The following is a 17,498-nucleotide window of genomic DNA, read 5'->3' on the forward strand; positions in this document are numbered from 1 at the left end:
ATGCCTGGCATGAATCCTATTGCAGCCCACAATTCCAATAGTGAATCAATTTGTATCTCAACTATTCCATGTGGCTGCACTGTTTATAAACATCAGTGGCTCAATGTTGCAATGGACCTCAGTTTTGCACAGGACACCATTTTGCTTTGATAAAACATTTAAATAAGCTGTGATACCTTAATAATGCATTTGGTCATGAAAGTACGTTTTGTGCTCATAATTGGCTTTGCAGAGTTGAATACTCATGGCAATTCTGAAATGACAGTCAGTTTAATTGCAACAAAAGTCAACGATAATTTGACTGCTGCAACAGTGTTTGAGTGTGGCGATCATAATAATGTTTAGAACCCTAAATTAAGATTCGGCACAACATTCCTGCAAGTTATGCAACTTGACAAGTCTTTTCTGGATGACATACATTTTTTTATACAATAGCCTGCAAAAAGATAAAATGATCAGTCTACGGTCCAAACATCCCAGGCTATGTCCTAATGGTAAGTTCCAGTTTGTTAATAATAACAAATGCAAATTGCACATTTCAGGAAAAGTACATGCGGTGGCAGAGTTGAAGAGTTAAAAAAAAACAAGTGGTTCGCATTCATGAAGCAAAAAGTAATGCGATATGAATGACATGGTCAGTATAATTTGAATGGGTCCATGATGATGGTCATGGAGAAATGGAATGCATTAGCTCTGAACTGAGAATGATGGATGACCATAGAAAGACCCGCAGCTATAGCTGCAGTTTATCGTACACCCACATTGAGCATATTTATATACAATAAACCCACTTGTTTCTGTAGCCACTTATGCATGCAAATAGTAAACAAACGACCAAACAACCACATCCAGAAAACCAGTCGTTCTGTACCGTCTTCCGGCAACACATAACAGTTCTAGATTTGAAGCTTTCGTGACTGCAAGGATTCATACTCTTAGTTTATTCGGTAAAGTCACATAGGTAAAAAAATGAAATTAAAATTTATAAAAATCAAATAATAAAAATCACGACGTTTCGGAGGCAACACATGTCTCCGTCATCAGGTGGGACCGTCGCAGCCAGATTTGCTGCATCAAGTGAGGCAGGGATTCCAAGATGCAAGTTCTTAAATACAAGTTAAGGGGGATTGGGGGGGGGGAGCTTATCAGAATGTGGTAGCCAATGAATGGAACGTATTGGGAGGGGGGAGGGGGGGGCTAAAAGAGAGCACGAGGTGTAAGTAGACGTCGACGAGGACGTGTTTGTGCGCAAGCCCCTGTTGGTACACATGATAACGTAACAGCTTTGAAAAACTTCCAAGAACAATCACCCACTTATATTCACAATCGCTGCGCCGCAAATACGGTGGGGCATGCGTGACAGGCACGTGGAAGCACGCGGGCGCGCGCTTACCTCTCTGTCGCTGCTCGAGGATGTCAGCCAGGGCGGCCGTGGCCTCGCCCACGTGAAGTCCATGCAGGTCAAGGATGCTGTGCGGGAGCAGCGCCACGTTCCGCTGCTGCAGGATGGCATGTGCCGCAAGCGCGTTCGACTCCTTCATCTTCTCACCGTGCAGGTGGCCCTGGGGTGGCACACGTTCAACCACAGGCGGGATTGTCTCTCGATGCCAATGTCGCCCGGAAGCCTCGGTAAGTGATAAATGTAATCTGTCAAGGCTATACATCTCACATTATCTGGGCTATATTCTCTTCTGCATGACATTTTCCTTATTGTGGGGAAAAATTTGGTCCTCTTAGTCCACTTATTCCAGTTTCTGCCACCTCCACACCCATGCCACATCCCTTCATATCTTGGTTTACCATTTCAAATCACCTCTTTCTATACCTGCCTCTCGGTCTCCCCCCTGGCGTTTCCACATTCCCACATTTCTTCTGCAGTGGTTTGAGATACTTAATTTCCGTGTAAACATTTAGTAAATCGGTTAGTTTCACTTACAGAGGTCTTCATTTCTAAGTGAATGTATCTCATCTGATGATAAATATATTGATACTTATCATTATTGCTTTATTGACACTTCTTTATATGCATACGAGTTAAACTAATAGGAAAACATAGTACTACTTCAGTGTACTGAATGTCAATTTCAGCATCTTCAGTCACAAAGCGTAGACTTATTTCTGGAAGAAAAAAAAAAACCTCATTCATGTAACTGTAATAGATTTGCACGTTTCAGATCAATCAACACAAGGCAGATAATGCGTGGAGAACAAAAGCCACGCACATGACCACCCACTCTCAACAACGACAGTACCCGGGGTTTATTTTCGGTCATGTGGAGAGTTACGCGCACGCTGGAAATTCCCGCACCAGGCTCAGCGTGGCCGCAATTCCCGGGCCAAGCGAACGCACCTGGCGCGCGTAGTGCATGGCAACGTCGCGCATTCCCCGGTGGCACGCCTCGGCCGCCCGCTGGAAGCACTCTCTCCGCCGCTGGTGGTGCGCGAAGGCTTCTGCGCGGAAGTCGGCGTAGTCCGGCGCTTCCGTGTCCTGGAAGGCGGCGTCATCGCTGTCTTGCCCTCGGGGCCCTGCGACGGACTGCGAGGATGAAGAGGTGGCAGGAATACCGGCGCCGCCGGTACCGTGTAGCGCGTGCTCCTGCAGGCTTAGCCGTAGCGCCGTCCGTAGTTCCTGCCGCTCGTTCTCGCTATACACGTCGGAGGCCACCACCGTGCGGGCTGGGCTGGTGCCAGTGGCCAGAACGGAGCTCAGGAACTGCTGCGTGCTATCCAGGGAGTAACTGTGAAAGTGAGAACGCAATCAGCCGACTGTGATGTTCCCATGCAATGGATTTCCCAACCGGTGGAAAATAAAAGATGTGCAAGCTCAGATCTAAAGTGAATCTCAAGCTAGCCCAGCGTGGTAGCATACACCTGTAATCTTGCACTTTCGACGTGAGGGTTAGTAGATCACGAACATTTGTGAAACTACAAAGCCCACAGGACTGTGTGGTGGACACGATATCACAGTGCAGCAAGAGGGTCTGTGTGGAACTTCAAGTGTTATACTCTTATATATATGTGGGCTTTCTTGAGGCGCTCCTGTTTCATATCAGAAACAAAACAATAATAATAATGGAATTTGGCCAAAAATGCAAGAGCAAGACCCAGCTGAAAAAGTGGCTTGAGACTCAGTAAGGCCTTCGTAATTAAAGATACAGAATCTCATTATTATTATTAGTTTCTGTACAAGAATAAAAACTCAACACATTCATCAATTACAGATTCAAGAAGGGCCATTCCCCGAAACGTCACTTATGATATACATATTTCCTTTCAAGGCATGTGTTGAGTTTTTGTCACTTGTGCACCACTGCCAACACTGAATCGGCAAATAATAACACTGAAATAAATGAAAGTGTATTCATTTCATACAGCAATAAAAAATTTAAAATATATTTACAAACATTCTCAAATGCAATACAATTTGGATAATATAGCATCTAAATAGAATAGCATCTCAGCACGCCGTACAGACCTTGAGCATCTGGTAAAAGGGAGGGGGGGGGGTGTTTATTTAACTAATAAGAGAAAATTAGATGGTCAATTATAGTGAGAGGAAGATTGGAAGGTGATCAGCCTGGATTCGAACAGAGGCAGGAAGTCAATGGCACAGATGGTCGCGGGCAAACAAGTTCCACATTACGCAAGCAGGAGGGAATTAGTGACCTCCCACTGAGCCGATGGGTTGACTGGGGGTGGCTTTGACAAAAGGCCTCGGTTGCTGGAGTGGAGAGTGTGTGGAAGAGAGTAGAGTGAGATGAGAAGCAGGAAAGTAGGTAAGGACAAGGCCAAGGGGGCCCTTGAAATCAGCACCGGCCCAACATCCTAAAGAGGACAAACACGAATAGAGCGTTGGCACCAATTTTAAGCTTTTCTGAGAAAATTGATTCCTAACACATCACTGATAATTCCCCCCATCGATAGCATGAGCACAGAATTCTTATATATTTTTTAAGCAGACCGAATAAGAAGCGGGCACTCACTCATGATCTCTGTAGACGTCCATAAGAAACTGACGATCGATGCCCGGGAAAAGCTCAAACAACTTCTGTTCTTTCAACTTAGCCGACACGTCTTTTCTTGTCCTCATTGTTTTTCCTCCTCCCTGAGCCAAATAAATGTAGAGGCAATGAATTATTTATTACGGTGAGCTTCCAAAAAAAAATATGGACAAGAACTGTAAACAGACACCTAGCGATACAATTATAGTTGAAACTTAAAAAAATATGATTATCTTAAGGTAAAACTTTCCATTACTTTAACGTAATATGTACGGGCAACGCATTATGTAATGTGGTAATATAGCAAATAAATAAACATTGACCAAAACAATTGTAAAATTACATCGTCATACCAAAATATTACTTGTTAGAAATGCATATTTTATGGTGGATCTATGGATAAAATGCACCTTACAAATATAAACTATATTATTACACGTACAGCCCCTTGGTCAATCCACTACTCGATGAGGGCCTCCCCACACCGTGTAGGAAGGGTTACTTGAGCATACTTCACCACAATGGTCAGTGCGGGTTGTGAAGGTCATTATTATATAAAACTAATGCAAGGGTTAAGGAAAGGAGCCTCGAGCAGAACATATTGCAAAAGTAGATATTGAGCGGTGGTCGTGAATAACGATCGCATACCAGCCAAATTGAATCATCTCCTGTATAGATACTCGATAGATTTTTGCATCGCATGACCGTGAGAGATGGCAATGGCTTGGGAAGGCCTTCATCCAGCAGTGGACAGATCCCGGCTGATGATGGTTGAACGCAAAAACACATTGCCAGAAAATGAGCTAACTTAACTCCCCTCCTTTGACGCAGGTCACAACCCTTAAAATAGGAACACGTACTAAAATTACTTCGCAAAGCGGCAGAAATACTGCAGCGGGAATCTCATGGGGGTGCGACTGACTGCGCTCACCTCTTCCCTACTCAGCTGGGAGGCCAGCTCCTCCGACATGATGTCCAGCAGCGACGAGGGCTGCCCCTGACTCTGCCTGTAGCTGGGCGCGTATGGAGAATCCCACAGATCCTCGTCGACGCTGGGGCCCAGCAGCAGAGACACTGGCATGGACGTCCACTGCTGTCGGCGGCTCGCCGTGGCATTAGAGGCACTACCGGGTCTGGGGGGGCCGCGGTTTTGCGAGAACGAAGGCCTGTCCGCTGCTTGGTAGTCCTCGGACATCATAAGGTGGGACGACCTCGCGTCTGGGGCAGGGCAGTGACAGGAAATGTAATGTAGTAACGGCAGTTGGGTGAAGAATAAATCGGCCCCTGTTCATGGGTGGTTGTTCCAGCCAGTAATATTGGAGTAGCCAATGCCTTTGAAGACTTGTCGAAATTGAATTCTGGGCCACATTTTCTTGTTTGAATACATTCTACTCGGAAACATCCAATTTGAAAAGGGCCAAAAGGCAGATGAACTAAATCATATTATAGAGTACAATCAGGATTTATATCGTGTCTAATTGTGACTGCATCCTCAAGATGCTGAACAAAAACAGTGGGCATATGTATTTTATAGCCAGGGTTAAAATGAAGGTTATGAGCCTGGCCTTGAAAAGTGGCAGAGTCGACAGCATGGATGGCTGGGAGAAAGGAGCTCCAGACAACGGGGGCAGCAGAGGAAAGCAAGTGACCTACCACTGAACAAAGGTTGACTGGGGGCTTCGAAAGACAGCCTCGATTGCTGGAGGGGAGAGTTCGTGAAGGGGAGTAGATTAAGATGAGAGTATAAGATGTAGGCAGGGAAGAGTGACTGCCTATACCGTTAACTACCAATTGATTCCATGAATAAACCAATGTCAGTTTTTCATGATAGAAAATTAAATTGAAATTACCTGGCAAATTTTCGGAGGCTGAAGCAAATTCAATATATTTTGGTTGTGGTCATTAAAATTAAAATGGCATTTTAATCGCATTTACAACGTTCCAGTGGGATCCTCTTACGCAGCGACGCTTCAAAAATTACGTACACAATAGTCCCCGAGTTACGATATTTCGATCTTACGATGGCGATAGCGATACGACAAAATTGTACAATATTTTAAATTTCGCGCGGCAGGCAAACGCAGCAGCATACGAGGTACGAATCTTGGTGAGTACAGTACAATATGATATATTACGATACATTCAATGCTTGTATGACACGTAGCTTTAGCGATTTCATTTTAGGGTTACCACAATACGATATGTTCATTGCATGTTAAAAGTTTTTAGAACAGATAAGATTGTTTCCTGAAAAAACTTTCTATTAAATTGCAGTTCATATAGGTAGGCTAAGAATTTACTTTGTTTTTTTACTTTACATTTTACACAGCGCAATACAGTATTGTAATTAATAAATACATACAGTAAATAGTTTATACAGTACGGTACTGTAACTTGCTCTGTTTTGCTAATTTATCACCATTCTTTAAGACTCCTGGGTAGGCTAGTCCATCGTCGACTTACAATATTTTTGACTTACAATGGAGTCGTCGTAACGCATCTCCATCGTAAGTAAGGACTACCTGTATTTGTTAAATGTGTAGTGTCTTCAAAAATTACTCACACCGACACGTTGTAACAAGTCACCTGCTTACACTTTATTCACTTATTCTTGCGCCAGTTGTAGGCACTTCTAGATCTATCTGTACGGTCACATATACTTGACTTCTCCCCGCTCTTATCTATTCTGCACCTCACTTATCCTGCACACAGCAGCTCTGCTCTCAGCAACTCTGCACACAGCGTCTTCGCACACAGCGACTCCGCACACAGCAGCTCCGCACTCAGCGACTTCGTACACAGCAACTTTGCATCTCCACCGCTGCCCTCACCTACGCTCCCTCAGACCCGCTCACCCGTCTGTCCCGGGCGGGGGGTTCAGCCAACACCCGCCCGGCGACGGCGTGAGGGTTGAGGTCACGTTGACGGCTGGAGCGGTGAGATGTCTTCACTCTTGGTTCCCGGCAACAACTCCCCTCGCTCCCCCTGCTCATTTCGAGTCCTCACGTGCTTCCACTTGAGTTGCCGCTAGACCGGCACCAGTTGTCCCATTAATCCCTTATCATCACCCCCCATCTCGCGCCAACCTCCGGTCACAGGTACCCCACCTGCTCGACCTCGGTTGCACCCGCTTCTCCCCTTAATTACTGGCGGTTCGTCTGTGCAAACCTCATGTTGCAGCAACACGCACATCTGTTTGACCTCAGTTCCACCCGCAACTCCCCTTAACTAGTTTGTCGGTGCAAACCTCATGTCGCAACGCACACACCTGTTTGCCCTCCGTTGCACCCGCTTAACCGTGCGCACCGCGTATTTCTCTCCTCTACAAATGTATCACGTGAATAAAGTTGTAGCACTGCCTCGCTCTTCACAATGTACTCTTTAGAAACCACAAGGGCCAAGAGATAGGTTTTAGAATGTAATGCATTATATTGGTCATGTTTTCTAATAACATTGAAAAACATTAACATTCTAACTAATATACGATTCACTATCATAATGATCCCCAAGGGTATGCTACGATAGGTCATGCTTCTAAAAGAATATTGCACTGTTGTTAATACAAGTAGGGTGTTGTGCGTGATATATTTGTACTCTTTAATATATTTTAAACCATTACCTTCTTGCAAAAGCTGGTAAGACAAGGCCTCTTCCTTCTGACGGGCCTACACAAACACGACAGCATTAAAAGTATGAGACATAAATAAGTAATGGTAGACATTTTTTAAGATATCCGATTCCTCCATATTTTATTTCCCCCTACTTATATACTGGCCAATAAACTATGGTACATTCCTGCAATTGCACAAGTACACACAAACCCGAAACGAAGCTCAGGATGACGCGGTATTTAGACGTGGGTGAAATAAATTGCCGTTTAACAACACTGTCATCCAACCTAACTTAAAGCAGATGCTCACTTCAAATGTATTTAAAACAATCTGGGATAAACATTACCGATGCATAACTGCATACACAGCGAGGCCTTGGAAGAGATAACACAAGTCAAATCGTGTGATCCAATCAGTAAATAATGACGATAAAAAATATAGCACTGTATACAAATGCCTTCTGGCTGCTTATATACTACAAAATCTGATATTGCATTCCGCAGGTCACAAGAGGCTATATTAAGTTGTGTTCAACAGTTGTATTCTAACTATTCTAACCGTTGAACAAAGACAGTTACTGCATCGCGCGCTTTAAGATGCGCTTCAGCGGCCATCTGGAACGCTGTTCCTTCCGATATTAACAAGCCACTGGAGCTATGCACTTTAAAATCTAGATTGAAAACTAATTTAGAACTGATTTGTGTGTTAAGTTTGTTGTCTTTCTCCCTCACATCTGATTAGCATGGTTGGTTACGTACAGTGTGAAAGAAGTTCAACATACATATATACATGTTGTTCCAAACTCGATACCGTACAAAGGTGTTTGAGCAAAGGGAAAATTCAATACGGCGAGTGAGTCAGCGACCGATGGGAAGTGCTATGTGGCAAGAGGTCTGGTCTGCGGGGAGACACACACCATGACGGAATCCTTCCAATGCTGGTGAATCATCTGCGCCATTTTCATATCGATTCGCACCGCCAGGTCCTCGGGGGCCAGTGAAACTGCAAGCAAGGAGTCAGAGTCAGCAATGTTCACAGCAAACAAAACTGGATAGCAGCATGCGCTTGAATCACAGGCCACGCACTGCGTGAACTTTGCCGCTTGGCAGCCTTCAGCTTGACCGTGTTTAAGCGATAGTTGTATTTGCGGAGGAACTTTGGCCTGGGATGACCAGTAAAAGGCAGATAGGTGCCAATTCTTAAATGCCATACTAGTCAAGACTAATCTTAATCACACATTGTGATTAAGACCAAAACAAATGAAGGTAATAAAGAACTGCTTTATAGAAGATTGGTGGGATCTGCAGCTCCCTCAACATTACTGCACTGCTCAGTTCCTCAGCACCGAAACTCAAATGACACCAGTGATATTTTAGCACAGGCAGTGTGGCAACAAGGGGGTGACTAAGAGGACAGCAGTGGCCTTTATAATTTACTGCAGTAGTTTTATAGGCACGATGTCACAAAACCTTTTCATAAGCAATCTCAAGAGCCATCATCACTTATCAATTGCCTGCTCTGATTTGACTTTAATTACCACCGCCACAAATGGAGTTTTGACACTCCCCCAGCTGGAGTGCCATCAATATGACTGCTTTTCCAAACGTAAGTGAGAGCATTAAGAATGTAAAGGAGTGGTCACTTCCACCCGAAGGGGCCCATTAGCCCTGGCCCACTACAAATTAATTGACTCGGCATAGGAAAGGCGCGCTCTACATCCCGAATGCTGTGGAAACATGTCAAGCTGTAGTTTCTAACCATCCCGGCCACGATCGAGAGTTCGGTTTGCCCTCTCGCCGGCGCTGCACCGATTAAAATGTTTGCCGCCACGCTGTCAGCACGGGGGGGGGAGGGGTGGGGGGAGGACATGCCAGCCAGGTTCATGCCGCAAGACTGCAGTTGTTGCCGAAGCCAGGCTTTCAAATACCCGACTAAAATGTAAACAAGAAACTACGACGCGTCGCACAAGTGCAGATCTCAACACAAGAGGCTGGAAGCATGAATATAAGATGCATCACCAGCCGGCTAAAGAATAGCATCCACATGCAAACATAAACGAAGGTGCAGCGAAGGGAAGAAGCGGCCATAAACGCATTATCTGGTTATGTGTAAGCAAGTATAGATAACATACCCCCACAGGAAAAATCACCAGTAGCTGCAAAGATGCGGACAAGAAAATTAATATTTAACTCTTTTTTAAAAATTCAGCAAAATTCTTTTGGGAAACCTTTGCAGTTGACAAAACACCCTGGCAAGCGAATTATGCTTAATTTAATATCCTGGCTTTAATCCATGGCTTGACAGGGCAGAGCAAGTGTTTTGCGTAGACACATTTTCACTCGCATTGTTACCACATGTGTGAAGACACAAAATATGATGACTACTGATGGCTGAGGGGCTGAATGTCCCCACCATCTTATATCACACATCACAAGAGGTTATAAGATACAGGCTCTACTATTTACCATAATCAGTACCATATATACATTACATAAATCATCCCAGTCACCATCTTCCTACATACTTTGTAAATAGCCAGCTATGCTGAAACAAAACATACCGGAAAGCTCCTCTGATCATATTTAAGTGTGGCAATGGATTTTTGTTAAGCACCTCATTGCTACACAGATTGAACAGTGGTAATCAGTGTGAAGCTAATATTTTTGTTTACAGCTCAATCCGTTTATAGGTCATGTTTTGCTGTAAGTGCTGCAATATAAGTATTTTCAAACGGTATGAACCCGGCGAACTGAGTTCTGCATCCGATTCTCGGTCGAGGCCAACATCAGTGGGGATATCCAAACCGGCTCCTGTGGCCCCTGCACCAATTCACACACTGATCAGCGTTGGTGAAGTATGGTCAAATAACCCCCCACCCTCCTCGCGTGGGAAGGGTCTGCATCCAAACAATGGGTTGTAAATCAATCATCAGATCAACAACATACAAAAAAAAGACTCGTGCGTGTTTAATGTAACCCTCGGCGACTTACACTCATCCAGGCCAATGGAGCCAAAGAGCTCTATGAGCTGTATAGCCAGCTCGTGGGGGAGAGAGAACTCCAGGGTGGACAGGTGGGGAAGGGAATTGGCTCCATCTCCCGCCAAAGGCTGTGCAGTCCTCCCCACCCCCGGGCCCTTGTCGAATAAATCATCGCCTTCCACTTCCCGCACTTGACCAACGGCACTGCCCTCCGTGGCCCCGCGAGACAGTGCTCGCGGCACTGCGCCCGCTTCTATTTCGATGCCCCTCGTGATCGCCGGCTGTGCAGGCGGCGTCTCCGAGGTACCAGCCGCTTCCAGGACTGGTGCCGCCAACGAGGCATTTGATGCGTTGCCTGGGGCCATTGCCGTCCAAGCGGCGAGCTGCTCCCAAGTGGTCACGGTCTCACTGGCGCGCACCCTGTTGTCTGAAGATCTTAGCTTGTCATCCGTGGAAGTAATAATCTTTCTGTCCAGCATTGCGTCATCTTGAATTGCAGCACTGTATTCGCAGCAGTCACGTTCTTCTCGCTCTGCAGGATTGTCCGTTTCACCTTCCACGCGGTTCACATCATTGTTCACCAACGTACGTTCGCAATCAGCACCTTTAGTTTCGTGACCTAAGGAAACCTCATTCCTGCTCTCTCCGGGTACATTTCCTTTAGGTTGGACATTATCGATGTGTTGGCCACCAGTGCCTGTTGTACCATCAATTTCTTCACCCATTTGCTGACGTCCACAATCAGACAAGACTGCTGTGTTTACTTCACCGACAGGCCTCGGCGGGGTGTTTTTCCACCAATCAACCAACGTATCCTCAACAACGTATTTTTTTGGGCAGAAATCAATTGCACTTTCATCTTCTTTGCTTCCAGTGCCGATGCTTGTGTTGCTGGGGCCAGTTTCAGTTTGTTTTCCGACAGGCTGAGCACGAGCAGTGTGACAAAGCACGTCTGGTTGCATTGATGAATCACTTTGCAATACACGGTTCAATACTTGGGTATTTTGATTGGTTGAACACTCCATGGTTTGTATCTTCTGCAACACGTCTTCATCAATGAATGATGACACTTCAGTGTCAGTTTCTTTTCCTGTGATTTCTTCAGACATTTCAACACCCGATTCGATTAGAACATTCACTGTCCAGTTTAAATTCCTGTTACATTTTTCATAAATGTCCACCAAAACCTCTCTGCTGACCGATCTGAAATGTGTTACCAAATATTCTGCGTCTCTCTCCGGTTCAGGATTCTCCATGTCGTCTGTTAATATACCTTTGTCAAGTTTTAATTTATATGGAATATTGGGGCCCACTTCATCAGCAGTTGCAACAGCTTCATTACGGATAGTAAATCGATCTGGATTCCCGCATACGACGACAAATGGATCAACACTATCCAATTTGTTTTTAGTCACCTTCCATATCAACGCAAAGTCCTCTGGTGCTGTGTGAGTGGACTGATGTTTTCGATCCAAAGGACGCGCAGACTTATCGCGGCTATCGACCACAGTGTTATCATCATTCTGCAAGCTCAACGCTTGTGAGAAATGTGCAACTAACTCAACTGTTTTGGCAGACCTGGGCATGGAGGTCACAGCAGCTGCACCTTTCGGATCATGAGAACCTTCCATTGCATCAATGGAAACTGCCAGCTGTTCGTTCTGCTTCAAGCGGACAGTTTCCATTACCTGGGCCAAGAAGGGATTTTCAGCAACGAGCGATGAACTGGCCACTTTCAGAACATGAGGTACGTTATCTGAACGTCCTGTAATCCGACCTTCAACGGCAGCAGTAACCTTATCTGTGCATGATGCACTGACAATGCCCCCAGGCTGCCCACGCACGGTTTCCTCGTTTTTTTCGAAGTCCGCTCCTGTGTGATCGTGCGGCTGTTTAACGGAAAACACATCTTCTTCCGCCATGTCGGCTCCTTCTCCAGGCCCAGTGCTGACAATGTCAGCGGGCACGCAAGCATCAATCTCTGGTTGCTTCTGGGTAGCGCTGGGCTCAAAATCTTCCTGCAGCTTCTCAATGCTCATCTCTTGTGCATTTCCTGCATCAAGGCTTTCATTTACTTCACCGATTGCAGAAGCTGCAGTTTCACACCCAGGGAGATGACAAATTGTTAAATCAGGAGCGGCCTGACTCTCAACTTCCTCTGTATTTGGCGTGGAGTCATGCCGTTGCCTTCTTACTCTCTGGCCAAGGGGGACAGTGGGAGTATCCGAGGGCCAGTCATCTATTGGATCAAATTCATTTCTCGAAAGATCAGAAGTTTGTTGGGGGATCTGTTTGGCTGGACTCTTTAGGCGCCTCGTTCGAGTTCTTTTTTTCATCGTTATGCTCAATGCAATTGGATTATCTGTGACTTGATTATCTGCAGCATTCATTCCACTATCAGCCGTTTTGCTCGATGCAAAACATTTGTCGGGTTCAATGACTTCAGCTTGGCAATCAGAAGCCAACGTTTTTGGTAACCCCTCAGCAACCGCCCTACTTTCAAGTGGCAATACGTCTGGAAGAAGAATATTTTTTGTTGAACGTGCATCACTGTTATCTTCGATATTTTTATTCACCGTCACTGCAGCCCCTTCAGAAGATGTATTGCCAAGGGAATGCTGTTTAAAACCATTGGATGGTCGCCCTGCACACGACCGCGAGCCGTTTTCATGATTAACAGCCTGCTGCAAGGCAGCTCTTTCAGTCTGGGCAAGCATCTGTTTAGATTTTCCCTTGACGTCTTCTTGTCTGCAACATGAAATTAAATCACAAACTGAACATTTTAACCTAAATGCAATTTACAGGATGACCTATTAATCACATCAAGCCACATCCATAACAGACTTTTAAACTACACACTAACACAACTTTTGAATTTAATTGATCACGTTAAATTTGAAAAATTACACCAAATCACAATCCAAGGAAAATGCACGAAGTATTGAGAATGCAATTAAGAATACTTCTGTAATTGACTGGGTTACGTAAGCAGTGGTGCACCTCACTGGGGTAAAACAGTCGACTCATTTTCTTCTGTTTCACAAGTGCTATCAAAAAGTGCTGGCGAGCAACTTTCACTTACCCCACCACCCAATGGTCACGTGGAGCTTTGAAGGAGCCCATTATTCTCTCCACAGTCATGTGACGCTCGTAATTGTTTAGCATGCGTACTATCTTCTCCCGAGAAATTCCATGTACATTTCGCCTGCGGACAAGAACCAATATCCACTTTGGTATTTACAAGAAAAAATCAATTTAAAAACGCATCTGAAGTGAAGGATGTTCAATGGAATGGTGATTAATTTTAGGTTTCAATTATCAAAAGAAAATTTGAAAAAATTTTTTTCATATTTTACAGCACTTACTTCTCCAGTTCTCTGGTCTTAAACTTCCATGGCGTTTCGGGCTCTTTGAAAACAATCTTGTATTTCCTTTGCAGTGCCTTTGAACAACGGCATCACACGTACCATACTGCATTAACCCTGCAGCCCTTGATGCTTTATGTATTCCAAGGTAAAAAAAACTACCCCCGCCCACAGCCACTTCACTTGTCTACATGTTATTTCATGAATGTGGCCTTTCTAGGAATAACCTTTTTATGCTTTGTAAGTCAGTCGATGGCACTCAAAAATCACTCAAACTCAACAAAAGCTGCCGTTTCAAATGCCGAAAAACATATGAAAATGACACACGCCTGGGTCATGCTATATCACAGCGTGTGGTTCTTTTGTCTGTGATTGTAATGATAAACATGAATAACCGCTTTGTTCAACAATTGGTTCACATAATCCACAAAAGGTTTTTTTTATTCTACAGCTATGGACATTCTAATATAAATATAACAAGAGTACTATTCGAAAGGTACAAGCCTTGATGTATCAATTACACGGTGTGTATATGTACACGTATACTGTAAATATGGGGAGCAATCGTGGAACGGTTAGCCCACTGCACTACAAACCTGGCGACCCGAGTTCGATTCCCACTCGCAGCCAACGCCAGTGACAATTATCTGAATCGCTTCTGGGCCTCCCCAAGGTCGACACAGCCTCACATGAGTACCTGGTGTGGTGTGTACACATCGCCACTGGAGAGACAAAGGCGGTCGGGCGTGGTGCAGGCCACCTATCCCCTTTTGTACCATGTTGGCCTTCATAGGTGCTCGCTAACAGCACTTGCCCAAACAGTCTGTTGAGGCTATACGGGGGGATCTATGTTTTTGTACATATGTGTGTGTGCAGCTATTCGACTACACCTGGTCATTAATGAGGAAGCACGCGGCATGATATTAATAATACGCTCCTGCACTTTTTCATTTTACAGGCAGCTTCTGTGTATGAGGCGAATTGCTGAGCATCTGTGTTTGAGGTGAGTTACCATGGCAACGTAGGGTCTCATCTCCCAGCTGTGCATGTTGGTATTGTCAATAATGATGGGTGACATTCCTGCATCCATCGCGTCCCTGGCTTCACGCACACAAAAAACTATGCAAATGCATCCCAACCATTGCATGTTACGCACGAACATGCTCGCACTAAATCAGTGGTAGGGAAGCTTTTTTTTTGCACCCTCATCCATATGTAATTCGGTGACCTTTTATGATAATTATATGTTTAACATTAGAAAAACAGACATTTGTATTACAGGTTTTTTTCCCTCCATTCTGTTGCACTGACCTTAAACAAGCAATAATGCTAAAGGTTACGATGTAAGAGATATACACATTTTACGACCAGATAACAGAAAATCGAGACTCAAATTCTGCTATTCAAGGGACACTTGGTATTAAACAAGTAGTGCAAAACCATTTTGTGTGTGTAAACAATACAATGCAAAAAAAGCCACAATAAACATTTCAACATAATTAAAAATACATTTTAAAGGACAAAAAAAAATCATTATACATTTGACATTAAAAAAAGGCAATTTGTGCGCCTCCATTTTGTACAATCGTATTATTATTACTACTACGTAAACTGAAATGTATTTTTATGTTAGTGCACACACTGTGAAATGTCCCATTCTCAAAGCATTTTTTGACAGTTACTTACATGAGTATAAACCATACACATAGTGATTTATGTGCTTGTTATAGAGCTGTGGAACACAGGGTCAGGGCTCGAACTAACAGCTCCTGGAATCGAAAACAGCGCATGCCACCTCTGAGCCAAGATCACCTCTCGCTGCCATCTGGCCATATACATGTGTAGAGGTGATACGCGCTGGGATTAGGGATCGTATGCCAGCACGTAATGATTGGCTGTGTAGGTGGTGACGCGCGCTGACGGTGGAGGATCAGGGGTCAGCGCGGGGTCGTGGGTTACGGGGTACTGATTGGCTGTGGGCCCGTGACGCGCTGAGAGGGAGTGATCGGGTGGCAGCGCGGTGTGATTGGTAGAGGAGTGTTAACACGCGCTGGGGAAAACGGATCGTAGAGAGAGTGCATCGTGATTGGTTCACTAGGGAACGATGCTCACGTCGACGTCCGGATCAGCTCCGTCTCTCGTGAGCAGGGGCTATAAAAGGGGATGCACACAGGCGTAAGAGCAGTATGTAACCAGCGAAGAATGAAGACGGGGATGAAGACCTAGGGCCCTGCGGTACCTAGTCCCGCTGTCCTAACGGGACCGGGACTCTGTGTAACCCAGAGGCGAGTGTAGTGTGTGTAGCCATAGACATAGAGTCTACACGAGCCGAATGTATTGTGTGTAGCCAGAGGCATAGGGTCTACACGAGTCAAGTGTATTGTGTGTATCCAGAGGCATAGGGTCTACACGAGTCAAGTGTATTGTGTGTAGCCAGAGGCATAGGGTCTACACGAGTCAAGTGTATTGGGTGTAGTCAGAACCATAGAGTCTACACGAGTTAAGTGGAGTGTGTAGTCGGAAGAAAGGAGACCACACGTTGTATGGTGAACGTAAAGATTTAATAAAAGTGTGTTACCCGTCAAGAAGTTCCTGCCGTCAATTCCAATACTTCAACTGGCGTCAGAAGTGAAACGGTCTTCCAAGCATGGAGACAAGGAAGACCCGTCGGACCCACGGGATTGACCGCGGGGACAACCTCGACGACTCGGGCCAGCTGGCATCGGGGGGTGAGGACGAGGAATTGCCCACGCTGCAGGATCCGCCGACGGCGCCGGACGAGCGACGGGGGACCGACGCCGTGCTTCGCGAGGCGCACTCCCGCCTGGCGGAGCTGCTGCTCGCCGCCGCGTCCATCCTGGCGGAGATCAGCTCGTCGGGAGGAGCGGGGACGGCGGCGGACGTTCTGCAGGGTCGCCCCGCAGATTCCCGCCAAAACGACTTGGCGATTCCCGCCATTTCATCTGCGCCGACTTTTGGCGGGAACGGCCATCACCACGTGGCAGCGGTTCTCCAAGCGCGCCCGCTTACGTCACCAACGCGCGCTGCGGACCGCCATCAGACACCCGCCACTGGGGCCGCCATCTTACACACCGACGGGGCGGCGGAGAGGAAGCACGAGGAGGAGGACGACTTCATCTTTCAACAGCGCCTTCCCACGTTGTCAGCCTTCAAGGCGGAAGGCGGGGATTGGAGCCAATTTCAGCGCAGGTTTTTGGCGCATCAGGAGATGTCCGCCTGGTCCGACGCTACGGCACTGCGGGCACTGCCTGCCATGCTGGACGACAACGCGCTCGCGGCCTTCACGTCCGCACGCAGGTCGGACCGCTCCACGCTCAAGGACGCGCTGGCTCTCATGGCCAAGGTCTATGGTCCTCCCTCGGCGTGCCGCCATCATTTTTATGCAAGACGGAAGGCGGACACGGAGACTGTGCTCGCCTACCGCACGGCGTTGCTTGCTCTCGCCGACGCCGCGTTCCCTCGTATGGACGAGGAGGGCCAAGATGCGATGGTTTTGGAGCAACTGCTCAAGTTGGCGCAT

General features: G+C 46.0%; 1 protein-coding gene across 3 annotated transcripts in view; it reads right to left on the minus strand.

Annotated features, from left to right (window-relative positions):
- Positions 1-17,498, minus strand: part of N4BP2 (NEDD4 binding protein 2) — a 32,233-nt gene that overhangs the window by 3,257 nt on the left and 11,478 nt on the right. For 2 of the 3 annotated variants that reach the window (XM_061552334.1, XM_061552331.1), the window contains exons 4-14: positions 14,970-15,058; positions 13,958-14,034; positions 13,675-13,797; positions 10,603-13,340; positions 9,744-9,767; positions 8,529-8,614; positions 7,621-7,666; positions 4,933-5,219; positions 3,984-4,105; positions 2,351-2,738; positions 1,394-1,562 (exon numbers count right to left, since the gene is read on the minus strand). In XM_061552334.1, the coding sequence (XP_061408318.1) occupies positions 1,394-1,562; positions 2,351-2,738; positions 3,984-4,105; positions 4,933-5,219; positions 7,621-7,666; positions 8,529-8,614; positions 9,744-9,767; positions 10,603-13,340; positions 13,675-13,797; positions 13,958-14,034; positions 14,970-15,058 (4,149 nt within the window). The remainder of the gene's footprint in view (positions 1-1,393; positions 1,563-2,350; positions 2,739-3,983; positions 4,106-4,932; positions 5,220-7,620; positions 7,667-8,528; positions 8,615-9,743; positions 9,768-10,602; positions 13,341-13,674; positions 13,798-13,957; positions 14,035-14,969; positions 15,059-17,498) is intronic. The other variant, XM_061552333.1, reaches the window with a different exon arrangement.

The sequence above is a fragment of the Lethenteron reissneri genome, chromosome 16 (assembly GCF_015708825.2).
Source record: "Lethenteron reissneri isolate LAM-NWPU_2019-01 chromosome 16, ASM1570882v1, whole genome shotgun sequence".
Lineage (NCBI taxonomy): Eukaryota > Metazoa > Chordata > Hyperoartia > Petromyzontiformes > Petromyzontidae > Lethenteron > Lethenteron reissneri.